Source organism: Pholcus phalangioides, unplaced genomic scaffold, assembly GCF_987345545.1.
Source record: "Pholcus phalangioides strain wild (caught in Gottingen) unplaced genomic scaffold, Ppha-v1.0 ptg000003l_1, whole genome shotgun sequence".
Classification (NCBI taxonomy): Eukaryota; Metazoa; Arthropoda; class Arachnida; order Araneae; family Pholcidae; genus Pholcus; species Pholcus phalangioides.
In genome coordinates this window covers 8,128,146-8,147,640 of record NW_028301596.1, presented here as the reverse complement: position 1 = coordinate 8,147,640, position 19,495 = coordinate 8,128,146, and the positions used below count along the sequence as shown (strand labels likewise).

The 19,495-nt window shown below is 40.2% G+C and overlaps 1 protein-coding gene across 2 annotated transcripts; it reads left to right on the top strand.

Annotated features, from left to right (window-relative positions):
- The first annotated feature begins 7,630 nt into the window (after window positions 1-7,630).
- LOC149087995 (uncharacterized) lies at window positions 7,631-18,805 on the top strand. Of its 2 annotated transcripts, none has more exons than XM_089243506.1 (5): window positions 7,631-7,787; window positions 8,995-9,357; window positions 12,108-12,470; window positions 14,367-14,765; window positions 18,606-18,788. In XM_089243506.1, the coding sequence occupies exons 1-5, from the start codon at window positions 7,667-7,669 to the stop codon at window positions 18,671-18,673; spliced, it is 1,314 nt and encodes a 437-aa protein (XP_089099632.1). In that variant the 5' UTR covers window positions 7,631-7,666; the 3' UTR covers window positions 18,674-18,788. The 2 variants fall into 2 exon arrangements, with proteins under 2 accessions (XP_089099632.1, XP_089099641.1); XM_089243515.1 differs by having other exon boundaries at window positions 7,643-7,787; window positions 12,108-12,434; window positions 18,606-18,805.
- Window positions 18,806-19,495: the final 690 nt, after the last annotated feature.

Genomic DNA, 19,495 nt, shown 5'->3' with positions numbered 1-19,495 from the left:
TAAATGCTCAATGGAACCAATTCTTCAAAATAAATGCTCAATGGAACCAATTCTTCAAAATAAATGCTCAATGGAACCAATTCTTAATCATAAATGCTCATTGGAACCAATTCTTAAGCATAAATGCTCATTGGAACCAATTCTGCAACTTCAATCTTCAGTCAAACCAAATCATGAATAACACAAATTTTCTCTCTCTCTTCAACCGAATCAATTCATCAATTCCTCAATTACTGTAATTTTCCAACTTGCATTTTCAATCGAACCCGATCTATTAACTCTATTCCGGTTCCCCAACATGAATCTCAAAATGAGCCAATCCCTAAACCTGAACACTTGAACAATATTCTGCATCATTAATCTCCAATCAAACCGATTCTCTCTAACTTCGATCTTTAATGGAACCAGTTCTTTGCTCAATGAAAGCAGTCCTTCAGCATTTTCAATGGAAAGCTGGGTGTATTTGGTCTTTAAAGGTCAAAATCCTTCAGCATGAATGCTCAGTGGAACCAATTCTCCATCTTGAATCTTCATTTGTACGGATTCTGAACGTGAATTTTCAGTCCAACCAAATCCTTAATTATGCCAATTCTCCAACTTGAATCACAAATCGAACCACTCCCTAATTTAATCTTGTACAATTCTCAACATTAATTTTCAATCGAACCATTTCTTCAACTTGAATGTTGAATGGAAGCTACTCTTCAGCATAAATGCTGAATCGGGAACCAATTCTACTATATAAATTCATAATCTTCCTTTAATTCTTAATCCAAGTTTTAAATCTTCCATTGTTGAATACCAAATCCTGACTTACCGCAACTTTCCAATTAGAATCTTCAATTGAACCGATTCCTTAATTACACCAATTCTCCAGCTTAAATTGAACCCATCCCCGTTCTCAAATGCTCATTTGATCCATTTCTCTAATTTGAATCTTCAATAAAATAAATTTTGTGACATTAACCTTCAAACAAACCACTTCCCCCGACTTGAATCTTCAAACAAACCAACAAATTATCCAACTTGAACCTTCAATTGAACCATTGTCTTAATTACACAAATCCTCCAGTTTGAGTCTCATAAATTTAAACAATTATATAATTACTTACTCTGGAACGTGAACCCTAAATTGAGCCAATTCTTTACTTTGAATATTTAATAAAACCGATTCTGAACACTAATCTTAAATCCAACCAATCCTTCAACTTGAATGTACAATGGAACCGATTCTTTAACATGAATATTCAATTTTTCTTCTTCTTCAATCAATCAGTTCTTCAATTACTCAAATTCTTCTGTAAATACATCAAGGTTCTTTTCAATGGATTCAATTCATCCGTTCGATATGTACGGGGGAGTACGCAGGATAGACCTTTAAGGGGGGCGACACCAAGAATTTTTTCAAGAGAAATTTTGAGTTACCAACCTTCGAAAAAACGTTTAAATCATCAGATATTGATAAAAAAAAAAAGCATATAAAAATATTTAAATTATTTTACGAAAGTGTTAAGAGGCCGTTCAAGTATAACGTCAGCAATTTTTCAGCAATTTTTAACCCCACCCCCCCCCCCCTCCCGTCAGCAAAAGTCAGCAAAACTCTGACCCCTCCCCACCCCTGTCAGCAAAATTTCGTCATCTCTGCCCCCCCCCTACCTCCTACCACATATTGGTGGGATCAGAGACTGTACGTAGGGAGGGGGACATGGGGGGCAGGAGTCCCCCCACCCAAACCAACAAAAAAAATTTTAATGCATGAATATTAAAAACAAATCAAAATTGCGAAAGAAAATACCTTTACATGTTATAATAAATTACTGTTAATTTCAATGCTATTCGAAGTCTAAGAACTTAGAATTTCCTTTTAAGAAATTCGTTGTGACCCACTCTCTAAGCCATATAATGATAAATCGTTTACCCGTGGACCAAATGTGGCCCGGGGATTATCTGATGTGGCCTGTCCCTTCAAATCCAATTTTGTAAAAATGAGCTAAGAGGCATATTTAATGATCGCTTAGGTGACCCATGGCACAATTCCAGAGCATTTAGGTGGCCCGTGGCACATTTTTAAATCACCCAAGTAGGCCTGTGGCACATTCACAGATCACTTAAGTGGCCCGCGACGCAGTTCCAAAACACTTAAGCGATCCGTGTCACATTTAGAAATTCCTTGAGTGACAGTTGGCATAGTTTTAGAGCACTTAAGCGACCCCCCAATGCGGCTCTACATCACTTAAGTTACCCCCGGCACATTCCCAGATTATTTAAGTAATCCGCGGCATAATTACGGATCACTTGAATGATGCGTGGCACAGTTCGAGAGTACTTAGGCGGCCCCAAACACATTTCTAGATCACTTGAAGGATCCACCAAACATTTAGAGATTCTAGGAGACTTTTCAATAAGGAGATTGTTAGTTAAGGTGCCCACAAACCGCAATTCAGGATGCCATTAAGAATATTTAATACTTTTATAAAGGGTGGTTGATGATGTAAGCATCATCCAAACCCCCCCCCTTATCATCAAAAGTCAGCAAATCGGAATCCCCCCCCCCCCCTCATCGATGCTGACGAAATAATTTAATGACCCCCCTAAAAGCAAAAAAATATTTTTTTTTTTGTTTGGTTGTCACCGCTTTCCCACGGATACGTATCTTGAATTGGGTACAGACACTCCAGGATAAGTCACTTTATCCTGGAATAGTCCCATTTCCATTTGCAGGAGCCCCTAGGCCGGGATCTTCTGCGGGCTCCCGCCGTTCAGGCTTTTCACGAACCCTTCTATAGTTAATTTCTAGCGTGAAAAAGCAAAAAATAATGAGAATTGTCCCGGGCCTCAGGGCTAGAGCCCTTCCACTCCCGTGCTTGTGGGATCCAGTTATCATCAGCAAAAGTAATGTTGAGCCCGAGTGGCGCCGTGGTAAGATGCTCGTCTGCCTATACGAAGGTTACCATCAACGTCCATGGGTTCGAATCCGGGCATAGAACGTTACCAAGTTCTTTACCTACCGAACCTGGGACGACCACCGATGGATAGAGCCTTCTTTTCCCACCCAACTCCTCTGGTTGGAAATTGTATGGCGATATACGACCGGAGTTGGTGTGCGGTAAAGTACCAAAAGTAATAATTTTTGCCGCCTGCATCAGGATTATAGAAATCAGAGATGAATATTATGGAAAAGGTCCGAGGCTACTTCCCTGAGGAATGTCTTTCCTATTTTCCATTGAATACCTGTCACGCTTTCTCCTATTCGACTACGTATTTGGATTCCATTACTGAGAAACATTACCATTACTTAAAAAAAACCACATGCGTTACCTCTAATGCCATAAATATGCAAATTGCCAAGCCTAATACATTATTACATTACTACGGGTTTTTGTCTAGCTAAGAATTTAGAATGGAATTCTTATATCGGTCTGCTTGTAAGACTTGTTGGGAGCCGCAAAGCGTATTGTATAGTCCAGTGATTCCCAAACTTTTTAAAGCGTGAGCCCCTTTTGAAATAATTTTAATTGGCGACCCACCCCCCGGCCTCTCACTATAACATGGAGTGACCATATGTCCCGGTATTTCGAGACATTCCCGACTTTTTGCTGTTGCGAAAGTACTTTACGGGCACCTTTTTGCCTCGATTTTAATTTGCGAAATCAACGATTAATGAAATCAAACTAATTTTTTTAACATTTGGCAGAATTGTTTGATTATGGTATTACAAACTACCCACATGTTTCAAGTTTTGAATCCTATGGACGACGTCATCAACACAGCCGCAAGTTAGGACTGAATGCTTATCTTGCGCATCGTAACGGTACAGGCAGTGCCGTCTTAACGCATGGGTCCACCCGGGCACACCCTTCAAGAGAAGAGGGGGGGGAGCACCTCAGAAAAATGAGATTTGGTTGGGGAATCTTCTCAGGGGGGTCACCATTATCAGACGCAGGGCGAAAATATTCTCGGGTTGCTTTCGTGGGAAGAATAATTTTAATTGATTCGCGTTACATTATTTTGAATGCTAATAGCATTCTCATAATTGCGCTGCTTTGTTATCCAAAATTATTTCTCAATCACAATAATGTTTCTCATTATAGTGAGTACTTGGTGTAGTCTTGTTTGTCGGCGCGGTTCTCTGCCCAAACATATATTTACAATATGAGTGTCGTTGGATTTGTCTTAACAATGCATAGCCCCCAACCTACAATATTTTTGAGCGTTAATAGCCCCATAATCTAAATCACGGATATCGATATATTCATCGCTTATTATCACGAAATTTAAATTTTGAAAATTGTATAATTTTGAAATCGGATGATTTTTTTTTTCTGAATCACGCCGTATAAGTATTAATATGATATATTGTACATGTATAATTTGATGAAATTACGAAAAATGATTTGCAGATACAGGCAAAAAGAAAAAAAAATAAATGTGAATCACACAGTGGGAGAAATAATCTGAAGAAAAAAATGTGTCAAAAATAAATAAATAGGAGAAATTGTTTGCAGACCGACAAAAAAAAAGAATGATTAGGGAAAAGAATTTGCAGACATAGGCAAAGAAAAATGAGTAGGAAGAGAGAGAGAGAGAGAGAGAGAGAGAGATATTAATTTGCAGACACAGGCAAAAAAAAGAGATCGTTGAAAAGAATTTCCAGATAGGCAAAAAACAGATAATTGAAAAGAATTTGCAGACAGGCAAAAAAATGCGTAGGCGAATTAATTTGCAGACACAGGCAAAAAAAGATCATTGAAAATAATTTGCAGACAGGCAAAAAAATGAGTAGGCGAATTAATTTGCAGACACAGGCAAAAAAGATCATTGAAAATAATTTGCAGACAGGCAAAAAAATGAGTAGGCGAATTAATTTGCAGACACAGGCAAAAAAGATCATTGAAAATAATTTGCAGACAGGCAAAAAAATGCGTAGGCGAATTAATTTGCAGACACAGGCAAAAAAAGATCATTGAAAATAATTTGCAGACAGGCAAAAAAATGAGTAGGCGAATTAATTTGCAGACACAGGCAAAAAAGATCATTGAAAATAATTTGCAGACAGGCAAAAAAATGCGTAGGCGAATTAATTTGCAGACACAGGCAAAAAAAGATCATTGAAAATAATTTGCAGACAGGCAAAAAATACGTAGGCGAATGAATTTGCAGACACAGGCAAAAAAATATCATTGAAAAGAATATGCAGACAGGCAAAAAAATGCGTAGGCGAATTAATTTGCAGACAGGCAAAAAAGATCATTGAAATAATTTGCAGACAGGCAAAAAAATGAGTAGGCGAATTAATTTGCAGACACAGGCAAAAAAGATCATTGAAAATAATTTGCAGACAGGCAAAAAAATGAGTAGGCGAATTAATTTGCAGACACAGGCAAAAAAGATCATTGAAAATAATTTGCAGACAGGCAAAAAAATGCGTAGGCGAATTAATTTGCAGCCACAGACAAAAAAATCCCTTGCTCTTTAGGTCACTCTCATGCTTGCATACTCTCTAGGTCACTCGTTCGTTTATTCACTAACTTTGTTTCCCCCTCCCCCTCTATCTAGGCAGGGTTAGATTTATAGTTTTATCGCATGTAAGCTGTATAAATTTGTCTCTCTTATTTCATTCTAATAATTTTCTTGACCACTCATTCCTGAGATTTGCCACTCCTCCAAACTTGCCGCCCAGGGCTATAGTCCGCTAAGCCAACACCGTCTGTAGCAGAAGGCTTCCGCGCGAAGCTCGTGACGTCACTGAAGAAGGTCGTCTCACTTACAGCCATTGGATATAGCAGGCCGACGCATGCCCCATCTTTACCCTTTTTTGTAGTACATCCAATGGATATGGGTGAGATGGCCTTCTTCAGTGACGTCACGAGCTTCGCGCGGAAGCGTTCTGATATACATAGATGTTGTTGGCTAAGCCCCTCCCTGTAAATACGAACTCTGATTGTAACCCGTCTAGTGAGACCAAGTGATTTTTCTGAGGCCCTACCTGACAAATTCTCGAAAAATTCATCTACTTTTCATTTTTCTGAGTCCCCTCTCTTCTCTTGAGGCCTCTCGGCCGTGCCTGGGTGCACCCATGCATTAGAGGTCGTTCAAGTGTTACGTCATCATCGATGGGGCGGGGGGGGGTTTCGATTTGTTGACTTTTGATGACAAGGGCGGGAGGGGGGTTTGGATAATGCTTACGTCATCAACCACCCTTTATGAAAATATGAAATATTCTTAATGGCATCTTACTCGGTGAACCGAAAATGAGAAAAACCTTTCGATAGTTTGTGGGCACTTGAAGTAACATCCCCGCCCCCCGCCACTATTGATAAGTGTCTTGCAGAGCGACTTTAGTGATCTCTAAATTTTTCGCGGATACAAATGATCTGGAAATGTGTCCGGACCGCTTAAGTGCTCTGGAACTCTGCCACGCATCACTCAAGTGATCCATAATTATAAGCCGCGGATCACTTAAATAATCTGAGAATGTGCCGCGGGTAACTTGAGTGATGTAGAACCGCACTGGGGCCACTCAAGTGCTCCAAAACTACGTCACATGTCACTCAAGGGATCTCTAAATGTGTCACGGATCGCTTGAGTGTTCTGGAACTGTGTCCCGGGACACTTAAGCGATCTGTAAATGTGCCGCTTAGTTCATTTTCTACAAAATTAGGTTTAAGGAGGGCAGGCCGCATCAGATAACCCCCAGGGCCATATTTGGTCCGTGGGCCAAGGGTGTTTATGCGATTTATCACTATATGTCTTAGAGGGTGAGTCGCAATAAATGTATTAAAGATAAATTTTGATTTCATAGCCTTCAAATAGCTTTGAAATTAACAGAAATTGATTATAATAACATATAAAGGCATTTTCTTCCGAAATTTCAATTAGAAAAAAAAAATTTTAAAAATTAAAAAAATAAATTTTTGATCGTGGGGAAGGGGGGAGTGGGACACGAGCTCCCCCGTGTACGTCTCTGATCCAACCAATATGCGTTAGGATTCAGGGGGGCAGAGCCGATGACGAAATTTTGCTGACGAGGGGGGCGGGGTTCAGAGTTTTGCTGACTTTTGCTGACGGGGGCGGGAGGGGGGGGGTCAAAAATGGCTAAAAATTTGCTTACGTAATATTTGAACGGCCCCTTAAGACGGCACTGCATAATCCCAGTGATGATGCTGCTGCTGCTGCTGCCAGAAAACAGGACACGAAAAAGCCGTAATAAAAAGTTCGAAATATCATCCACGTGTTCTTCGAAATCAAGCAGGTGAATCTAGGAAAAATTCATCACTACCATCGAATGTCTGGGATTACACTATAAATGTTTGATAAAAGATAATTTACAAAACTTGGAAGGAACAAAAAAAACAAACCAGTAAGCCCATTGGTTACGTTCGCACGCTTGTCGGTTGCATTTTTCCAGTGTTTACAGGATCTTTTATTAAACTTTTTTATATAGAGTAAATCCCGGTGTTAGACGACACGATGGAAAGATATCCGGTCAGTGGAGCAATAACTTCTTTCGTCAGGCCTATCGATAGGCCCTGTTGGGAAAGCCTCTCAGCTTAATCCCCTAGGCTGTTTTTTCAAAGCAAGCACCTGCCGATGGAATCGCATCCATAAACGCAGAAAAGAGGAATGCTGTCCGAAATATGGCAGTCGCAGTCGCTGTGGGAAGTGAATGCGCACCAATTTCGAATCTCGACTAGAAAGTATGGACCAGTTAAGGACTCTTCTGCTGACCATCGTCTTCAATGTCCTGTATTCGGGATATTCGGCCCAGGGTAGTGATGTTTATGCAGGTAAGTGGTGACGTGTTTAATGTTTTCTTTAATATGACCCGCGTGGCCTGATGTAAACATACCGTAAATTACCGTAAAGTTGGGGAGAAAATACCTACCGAAATAAAAGAAAATTCGGTATACCGGGTGTCCGAAAGGCGTGTGAGGAAAATTTACCGATGAGAAAATTCAACGGAAGGAAAATTCGCCACCTCGCAATTCACTGTTAGAAGTGATATTAACATATTATGATATGAATATAATTATTATGAATATAAAATGTCTTACGAGCAAAATACCATTTCCATTTAGGAGCTTTCAGGAAAGAACGCTTTGTAAACTTGAAAGTAACTTTGACCACTTCGATTCTCAGCCCTGCACAAATGTAGAGAGAATCCAGAAATTTCGCCCCTGGAACGTTTCGTCCCCGGTACGTTTCACTCCCGGAAATTTCGCACCTGATATTCTGCTTGTACTGACCGTATGAGTAACCAAGTGAGTGTGCGATTGACTATATGAGTGAGTGAGTGACCGCATGAATGACCAAGTGAGTGACTATATGATTCACCGAGTGAGTGTCTATATGATAAACCGAGTGAGTGTCTATATGATTAGCCGAGTGAGCGTCTATTTGATTAACCGAGTGAGTGTCTATATGATTAACTGAGTGAGTGACTAACTATATGATTAACCGATCGAGTGAGTGACCGTATGAATCACCAGGCGAGTGATCGTATAAGTGACCAAGAGAGCGACCGTATGAATGGGCAGGTTTGGGACCGTATGAATGAGGAAGTGAGTGATTATGAGTACGTGAGTACGACTGGCTTAATGATTGAGAGAATGACTATGTGCTATAGTAATATGGGGTGTAAAATATCCGGAGTGGAATGTCCAGCTTCCTTAGTCGCTCACTTGGTCACTCATGCGGTCATTTACTTGATCACTCACACGGTCAGGGCAGGTGAAATATCAAAGGGCAAATGTCCAACCGACTTGATCACTCATAGCGTCACTCACTTGGTCGCTCATATGGTCGCGGAGGGGGGGGGCGAAATATACCGGAAACGAAACGTGCTGGGGGCGAGATGTCGGGACAAAGTTTCCGTAAACCATGTAGAGAGCTGTCTAAAAAAAGTTGACAAGTTTGTAGTCTATACTGATCCTGAAACAATGTCTGTAGGTTTCTGATAAAAATAACCTCTCATTTCTCGATTATAATGATCAGCTGCTGCAGATGCCATCAACGTTCTGTCGAGATCTCAGAACGGCCTGATCAACGTCTATGATCTGATGAAGCTGTTGTCAAGTACAAAGGGTAACTTCTCGGAAGATCGTGATGACCCGATGATCGAAACTGACGGGGAAAATGACACCGTCTCATCATACGCACGAGCCATCGCTAAGGAGCACGGACTAGGCCATTCCCAGACGTCAGTCCTTCTTAATGTTCTCAGAGCGACCGCAACAGCGTTCAAGTCTAGTTCCAAAGACTTTGCGGATTCTTTGGGTCAGCTGCTGGACAACATCGGAACGTCGTTATCTAATGCGACTTCCGAACAGGTTCCACCAGGAGGCAATCAAACTAGAGGTTTGTAACCAGCATCCCTATATTAATAAAGTAATAAGTAGTATGTACTTAGGGTGACCATACATCCCGTATTCCCCGGGACATTCACGTATTTCCATGTGATTTTGGTCGTCCCAGCATTTTTGTAAAAATGTCCCGTTTTATTTCGTATTTTCAACGGAAAAAAACCAACTTAAATTCTTCATTAAAATCAAGGATTCAAATTATAATCACCGCCGCTTATTAGAATCACGGTTAACGTTATCCATTCAGGTATCGTTATCACTTTCGCACAGAACAGAACGGACCGATATCACAACATGGGAAAAATTCGTTTGTATAGTTATCGGGACTTCGGGTAATGTTATCAATTTTTTTTCCGTCGAAACTTTTTGCGTATTCTGAGACTAAGGTTTAACCAAACTTATTTTTTCCCCGTAAGTTATCGTTATCAAGCTGCAAGACTATGTAGGAGGCTCTAGAAGTTTATCTCTACCGCCTCCCTTATTGATAATTATTTCCTTACGTAATGTCATAATCAGTCCGTAGCGTTCGCTGTGATCCATGCACGTGCACAGCTGCTTTCACAATGACGTTCCTATAGTAAAGGCAAATGTATAACGAAAAATCAAGCCCTTTCCTTCTCAGTTCTTGATCAGTTTCTTTCAGTTGACCAGATTCAAATTTCTTTCATCCGAGAGGCTTTCTCAAGGAATGCATGAAACATATTGTACATTACAAATTTAATCCATGATATATATATATATATTAGACCAGTCATCTGCAACCTGTTGCTCGCGACCACCATGGTGCTTCCCGAGACCCTCAAGAGTGCTGAACACTCGTGTCAGATAATGTGCTCGCGAGCAGTCGAACAACGTTTCAATCAAACACCCTGTGAAAATTCTAATTCATTGATTACAATTAATGCAGATTTGAAACATGCTTATGTCAAAGTCTCCGTACGGGTGCTCTTCGTCTGATGATGGGCTTAAGCAGCTCTATGGGCCACAACTGGGGGGGGGGGGGGTCTGCTGTTCCGGCTGCCGGACTCGAGGGGGACTACTGCTACTACTACTACTAAAGCACACGTGCACCTCGCCCATATTCCTTTGCGGAACTTCTAACGAATTGGTACATGTTGTAAGGTGCGTGTACGTGTAGGGAAACCTGGCGTGAAGTTTGTTTCTGTGTAATGCTTGTTATGTGTAGTGCTGCCATCTGCCAACAGCTATTCTAACTATGAGTGAAGAGTAATGATTGAATAATTTATCGTTGTAGGCCTGTTGCTCTCTGTGGCGAGACTTTTGATGGGGAGATCGGCTCGCATTTACTCCAGGGGGACTGCCAAATTCCCCCTTCAACTGCTCCATCTACATTACACGGGGGCGCTGAATTGCGTGCTTGTTGCCCTGGGTGACAAAGTATCTATATATATAGCTGCGGTATCTCTGCAGTGCTCTCAACTCGAGGACCAGCGTTGTTTTCAACCTCCTCTGATTCGCGGAGCTCTTATTAATGTACAATTTCCAAAAGGCGGAGCCCCGTAAGCTTTTTTTTTTATTCATCAAATTTACTGATTTGCTTTATTAGGGGCTCCGTGCGCGGACAAAGGGAAGCAAAGTGACGAAATGTGCCGTTATATCTTAGGACAATGCGTTTCAATTTATCTTTTTCAACCCATTTTCGACCGCTCCTTAAATTCATGACCAAATTGCACAATTTTTCTAAACATGATAACTAATTACTTAATCACTAATTCTTCTTAATTAAATTATACTAATTAGAAAGTTTAATAATTGTGCATTTGCATTAATTACAAAGAAAAACACGCTAAATTAATAGCCAATTTTTTGAAACTTCTCAAATATGTTATTATGATAATGGGAAATTTTATGTATCATGTGACAAAAGAAAATTTATATTTTTAAAAATTTCATTTCTGTTCACGCGGTGGTGAAAAAAAAATTCCTTATCGAAAATCAGTATAAAATTTTCAAAAATTTTACTTTTGAAAAAAGCGTAAAAAAGTAAATTTCTTTGTGAATAAATTTTTAAAAAATACTATGGCGCTCATTGAACCTTTTAATTTCCGAAAATGTCAATTTCATAAAAAAATTTGAATAAAATTTAATTGAATTTTTTTTTTAAACAAGGCGTTGTGCAAATGCAATCAATGTCAGTCAAAAATGTGGGAAGGGTAGACAACATTATTCCCCCATAGGAAAAAGCCGCTACCAACAATTATTGACTTTACAGCCGAAATGTCGTTGCAACGTAGGTCATTTTAAATAAGTTTGACTGTATATTATCATTTATCTATTATGGTTAATGTTATAATAACCCGCTATTATGCATAATCACCAACCATTTTGGTAAGTTTGCTAAATTCTCCGAGGCGTTTATGCATAATGCTCAAGCGTCGTTGGCCGCAGCGATTTAATTTTTTACCGGATTCCTGATATTCACGGTACACTCGTGAAATGGTCGTACGTGAAAATCCAAATTTCATCGCTACCTCGGAGATGCAATGTCCCATCTGTCGCGCGCCGACTATAAAACCACGTTCAAACTCACTTAAATCTCGATCGGTAGCAGTAGTAACCGATCTAACAACTATGCCAGACACTTGTTGTGTTATATAGGCGTTGCCAACCGCAGCGCCGTATTCTGATTGGTTCCATATCTGTTTATTTGCATACGCATGCCTGTACCAGTTTTTTTTGGCTCTTCAGTTTATATATATATCAACTCTTTATTGTTCCCTGTAGACAAATTCAATGAAAACGTCCTCAACACAACGAAAGCACTGGCGTTAGCTTCGGAGATGTTGGTTTCCTCCGATTTTTGGGACATGCTCAACTCAAAAATCGACGCTCGACTTTCACTGAAATCATTTGCCGACGAAATCACTAAAAGTTACGATCTGGACAGTGATTTGGCGAAAAATTTATCGAAGGCTTTCGCGCAGGCAGCGGAATCGATTAAAGAGGGCCCCACAGTCGTGGAGTATGTCGAACTAATGGCTGATGCCTTCAACAAGACGCTGAAGGCGTTTGGATTCGACAACTCAAAAGTCCTGGACACGGACAGTATAGGTAAGATATTTGCCGATGCAGCTCAATCAGTCACGGGTGAGTCTTAACCACTTTACAGACTTTTGCCAAAATATATGAATTATCTCTATTTGACGAATCGGCGATAAATCTGGTAACCTCGTCCTAAACTGACCATCACGTTAGAAAAAGGAAGGGAAATGTAGAAAAACTATACTAGATAAGGTAGATAAAAAAAAGCGGTTTTTTTTTAGGATCTCTTTTTACCCTCACCATACGTGTTTTCCTTTGCTCCTACATGCATATGTTTCTGCCAAAGCCTGAAGTTGGACACTTCGTGAAATGGCCTGCGTAGTTGACCCGGTCAATGTCCGAAATTCGGGCTTTCGAAAGGTTTTGGTGGCCCTATATATCCCCAAAAACCGATTCCAATGATCCGGAATCATCGCCAAGTTGGAGTATTTTTATGTAATAATTATGATATTTATAATTAGCCATAGTTAACCATAATTATTATGGTTAGCTATGGCAACCCTAACGATCAAGGGAATCTGAATATCGGTATCTTGGTGATCCATACATTGCATGCAAAGAGCATACATTGCATTGATATCATTAACAGGAGTATAAAAAGAAAGCAGGGAAAGAAAAAAGCAAATTCAGTTGATAGGGTAAATTATAAAGCTTCGCTAGGGTGAAGAAGGAGGAAAGAAAACACAGAGAAAACTTGTTTGAATTTGTTCCACTGGCGTTTGAACGCAATATTACATCCGTCATCTTGAAGGGGTTAATCTATCTTCGTCTTTAAATAACGGTATCTACAGGGTGAACGCGACCTAATCTGCGGAAATAAAGGAAGTGTGGTGATAGGCAAGCTTCCATAATCTTCTACTACTACTACACCAGACATGCACCTCGTCCATGTTCCTCTGCGGAACTTCTAACGAATTGGTACATGTTGGAATGTGTGTGTAAGTATAGTGAGAGCCTTCCGTGAAGTTTGTTATGTTATGTGTATGCTTGTTATTTGTAGTGCTGCCATCTACAATCATTTTTTAAACTATTAGTTTTTCTCAACTCATAGTGAGTGAAGTGTCATGAATAAATAATTCTAGTTCCGTTCTAGGCCTGTTGCTCTCTGCAGCGAGACTTTTTAACGGGGAGATCGGCTCGCATTCGCGCTTCGAATTCGAGAACCGCAGAAAATCAACTTCAGCCGATCACCACTGTGGTGACATTTGAACCCGGATCCTCGCCATGCGAGTCCGTGTCTATGACCACTCGACCACCACAGCAGCTCCATTATTCCCTATAACTCGGAAACGGTTCGAGATAGGACAGGGTTGATAGGATGTATTGCAAACCAAAGGCTGAATTTCTCTTGAACTAATGCGTCAAGTTGTAGACTCTGTGCAAAGCTGATGCAATGGACACATTTTTGGTAAATTTGATAGATTCTAGCTAGAAGGGTGTTTGCAGAATTGGCGATTATAAATTTTGGCGACAAACGAATACCGTTAAAGCGAAAATCTCGTTTTAACGAAAACTTTTTCTAATCCCTCAGATAAGTTGATATAGGAACAATGCAAAAACCCGGAATTCCCATATAACGGAATTTCGTTGTAACGAAGTGATTTCTCCGGTCTCTTGGAGTTCGTTATAACGGGATTCGACTGTATATGCTTAATTTGCGTGTAAATCCATCAGAAAATTCTTTTCCGGTTTGATGCATTTTTCCTTCTATAATCGGTTATCCACCGTAACTCGAAAACGGTTACAGATAGGACAGGATTGTTATATGTTCCACTTGGACTCGCCTGTCACCCCCAGTTTCGTTTGGCAGATTAGGCCACGTCGACCCTGTATAGTTCATGTAACGTGCGGGTCAAATTGCTTTCATGAACATTATTTTCTTTGAGCATGAGATCTTGAAAACCATGAAATTCCTGACATATTGGTATTTTTCCAATGTAGCCAACACGTCGTCGCTCTTCCCCGACCTTAAGGGTATGGACGCCGCAACCGCTACGAAGCTGGTAACGACGATGTCCGTTGCCCCTTGGACATTCTACGAATTCCTATCAACGTCACTGTCAGGAAGAGTTATGTACATCCTCACTCTGTCTTACTTCGAGAAACTAGCTGATTCACTCCAGCTTAACGACGACCAGAGAGGACTATTCAGAAGCGCCTTGAGAAGAACCGTTCCGGCGATAGGACCCGGAGCTGACTTCACGAAGTACATGGACGTTTTCAGACATATATCCAAAGGAATGAACACATCTCTTGACGTTCCAGATAAACAACCAACGTCCTCCGGCAATGATGATATCGTAGCTAGTGCTGTGAGCCAGGTGATGAAGGGCATAAAAGGTATTCTCTTCAAGATAGTTCCAGTTATTGTCATACAATATGTGGTTTCATTGCTATGGGGTCATTCAAGTATTAAGTCACCACCAGTACCAAACATGGCCCCATTCTGCCCTTTGCGAGATACATATAAGCGGTTCACCTTTCGCTGGGCCATGCTGGAAAAAAACCCCTAAGTAGTGTAACCCTAGTATTAAGTCAGCATCGAGGGGGGGAGGGGGGTTTGAAGGTTGCTTACGTCATCAACCACCCCTTTTTGAAGATATGAAATATTCTAAACTGCTGACGAAATTTTGCTGACGGGGGGGGGGGGGGAAAGGAGGTAAAAAATGTCTGAAAATCTGCTTACGTAATACTTGAATGGCCTCTATGCACAGAGCTTATTTGAATCGCTCCATGCAAAAAGAGCATTAGTCACAAAAGCTAGTGCTTAGAAAATAGCAAAGAACTATTCAAAACTGGTTTGGGAAGAAAATTATTACATCATCGTGACTGTGATTTGTTTCTTTTGTGAATCAATGTGAAAAATAATCACTATACTGAGAACTATGCTGGCCGCTCACTTCACGCAGGCAATCACCCACTCAGTTGACTACTCATACAGTCATTCACGCAATCGCTCACACACGCGGTCCGGGTGAAACGTTCGGGGTGAAAAGTGCCAGGGGCGAAATATCAGAGGAGAATTTTCCTCATCCCGGATATCTTTTACCAGTCACCACAAAATAATACACTTTAGCAGGGCTGTAATTAGATGGGGGGGGGGGGAGCAAATAAGGCGACTACCTAGGCAGCAAATGTAGGAGGAACAAAAATAGCATAAACACGTACGCCAGAACTTTGCCACTGGACTTATCCCGTTGCTGAGATCTCTTCCAGCTCAGCTTCGTGGCCATAAACACGTACAGGGTGGTGATAAAATAACTTTGCCGATCGATACACGAGCCAAAAAATCAACTAATGGGAGATATAGATGCTTTCGAATATTCATTCGGGAATGAAGAGAAAACAAAACCCCAGCTCTTACGGTTACGGTTACAGCAACTATTTCGAAAAATTCAAACGGCAACACTCCCTTTCATGCATTGCTGAGTCACCGGCGTGGTGAGAACCTATTAATGGTGTTGGAACGGTACCCGTAGCACCATAAACGCCGGTGCAGGACAAACACACATACATAGAAGAAGAAAGTCTCACCACGGGGTTGGCGCGCTTACCGCTCGGTGGCAGAACTTTCAGCAACCTGCAAGAAATCTCCGACCGAGTGGTTAACGCACCAAGCTCTTGGGTGAGATCTTTTTCCTTGGGGCTGTCCGACGTTCGTGGTGCTCCGGGTAACGTAATTACAATCCCTACTCTCTTAGTAACACAGGAAGCGTTAGCACGCAGGTGATTGGTTATACGAGCAAGAAAGATACGAAGACGTCACGAGGGACGGAGCTGTTGGCGAAATTCGATTTCGCCAAATAACTGACTAAGCTGTTTTTAGTTGACGCTACAAAAATTAGTTATGAAAATAATAATATAATATAATTAGGGATACGTAAATTTCGTATTTACGAAGTGACCACGATAAATGCGAACTTTGCCAATTTTGACAAATAAATGCTAAAATTTTATTTTATACAACTTTTTCACGAATTTTTGAAGTGGAAACTCGTAATTTTGCTCAGTACGTGTGTGCGTGCTTAAAAGGGGGGGGGGCGAGGATCATTTCTTTCCCCTCTGACATTGTGTTTAGATGTAAATACAGTCAAATTCGTTTGTAACATAGCTCCTAGGTGATTCAGGAAGTGTATGTAACAACCGACGTGTATGTTATAAGCGAGGAGTTGAATTAGCTTACGTAGCAATAGCATATATGCTTTAATTGATATAGTCGTGGGCAAAATAAGCTTATTCAGCAATTGAAATATAATATAGTACGTGAATAGAGTTTTTGATTGATTCTTAACGTTAAAAAGTTATTTATTGCTATCTGTTGATCAGAACTGTAACTGGCAATGCATTCTGTTGCATTTCTATCAGTATAGCCTATATCTTTCTATGTATGAGGTTAACATTTGAAAAATAAGATGTTAAATTAGGGGGAAAGTAGAGATATTACATTCGAATCCCGTTTTAACGAATACTGTCAGCAAAAATCTCATTTTAACGAACACTTTTCTATCCCCCAGACAACTTTAGATAGAAACAATGCAAAAACCTGTAATTCTTTTATAACGAAATTTCATTATTGCGAAGAAATTTCTCGGGTCCCTTGAAGTTCGTTATAACGGGGTTCGACTGTACTACAACGTCAGATTTCAATCAAGAACTTTAACACTTTCCAGTAATATGGCCGGTTTTTTTTAAATGTGAAATTTCTAATTTTAAAACTTTTTTGTTGCGAAATTTACGTATCTCTAAATGTAATTAATACATTGAATAATATAATTTAAGCCTTTAGAAATTAATAAAATAAAACAGTGAAATTTGAGGAATGGAAAAACCGCCTGAAACCACGTGAGAAAATAAAACGTTAGAGGGAAAAAAACATTGCTCAACTTCGCCAAATTTGAATCTCGCCAAGTATTCATCACTAACTTCGACCAATCACGATGCGCAAAATTTCAATAATGTTACTAGCAGAGTAGGATTTGTTTATTCGCCTCCGGGTACTGTTCCGACGCCATTAATGGGTTTTCATTTCGCCGATGAAACATACTCGGAAACACGCATATCTTGAATTTCTTTCATATTAGTTGATTTTTGCGGCCGCAAGGGGGGGGCTCGTATATCGGCAAAAGTTATTTTATGACTGCCCGGTATATAACATAAAGTACGTAATGTCTAGGCTGACCATATTTCCTCGAGAGAAATACGGGACATCGGGATTCCAAATACGGGAAAATACGGGACTTCACTAATTATCGCCAAAAACGACGCCAAAACCGAACAAAGTTGCCAAATATTGTTGAAATTACGGAAAAATCACAATGGTGGGAAATGATGCATTACTGCAAATTGCAGTGGATTAAAATGTATTCCACGAAAAAAGAAAAGTTTACCAAGGCAAATGTAGGAGATTAATATCCCATATATAGTTGTAACTATCATAACATAATTTGAGTTGAAAAATAATATCAATCTTCGACTTCAATAAAGAATAAAAATTCAAGTAGGCTTCGTGTGAAATACGGGAAAAACCGGGACACTTTTGCCAAAAAGTCGGGACGGCCGAAAAAAGAGAAAATACCGGGACTGTCCCGTGAAATACGGGACGTATGGTCACCTTAGTAATGTCGAATCATTGATGGCTTAAAGCACAATTGCGCCGGTAGATGGCGATGCTGGATAGGGAGGGTATACAGTGCGGAAACCGCATTGTGGCACCTCGGAATACCAAGGATGTAGAGAAACGATGTCACTCTCCGCCGGTGATGGTAACTCGTGGGAAATTTCCCATATTCTTGGGAAAAATTGGCCAAAATTGGTCCATATGGGAAATTTCTTGGCGTTTGTGGGAAATTTTGAAATTTGGTCAAACAAAAGAATTTCTGTTGAAAAAATATATAAATGCCAAACAATGCTTTTCTAGTGTAAAATAACTGACTACATATTTCCACCGATAGATGGCAGCAAAAATTTCGGAATGTGTGGGAAAAATTTAGTCAAAAGGGAAATTTTGCTTGACGAGGTTACCCTGCTCTCCGCTTGGTTATCCAGGCTTTCGTGCTCCATACCAAGGATGGTTCGAGATATGTTAAAAATTTGGGGAAGATCAGTCTAAAATTGCAGATTTGTATAGAGAACACACACACACGGAAAATCAATTTATATATAGATTTTTTTCATTTTCAGGTGGAATGGCATCGAAGATCAGAAAAATTTCTGAAAACGACATGTTAAGTCATTGGATTCTGACGTAAGAAGCCCCACAGCAGCCTCTTGGGCGTTTCTTTTTATCTTTCCTCCTGCAGTCATAATTACGTCAGTGGAAATATTATTGATTTGTTTTATTCAACTCCAGATCTTTTATGAATAAAAAATTGTCATACACTTTGTGTTGATGGTGTTCCTCATATCCAAATAACATGCTGGTGTTACGACATTGTGATTCTAATTACGTTATGATGAGGTTAAGATACAAAATGCGAAGACGAAAAAAGGAAAATCTGTGTAGGTTTATTGAATTTTTTGAGCCAGAAAAATTGATTTAGGTCATTTTCGCGTGTCTGATGGTAATGTATCCAGGTTGATGACAGAAAGTATATGTAGATGTCTGCATATGATGAGGAGACAGGGACGTCTTAAGAACATCAAGGGCCCCCGGGCCAAATGACTTTTCTGAGGCTCTACCAGGCAAACTTTCGAAAATCTCAACCAGATCACATTTTTTTGAGGTCCACTTTTCTCTTGAGACCCCCCCCCCCCCGGGCCGTGCCTTAAGACGGCACTGTGAGAAGATGAATTTTAGGGGGGGGGGTGGGGAATTGTACAAGTCTGTACAATTCCCCATATATATGAGATATTTTCAAGACTTAGAAAGTGTTTTTTGTTTTGGTATGTTATATCGAGCACGGCTCATGATCTGGTTAGAAAGAGTAGGCATGTTATATCCGCTGTATATGTTTTAAACGGGCCATGTAATAATATCCGTAAAAGTAAGTTTGAAGTGAATGAAACGCAAATATCGGGGGATTACAAAACCATACGGTACATCCATGGTGTCTGTCATATTATGGTCTGTT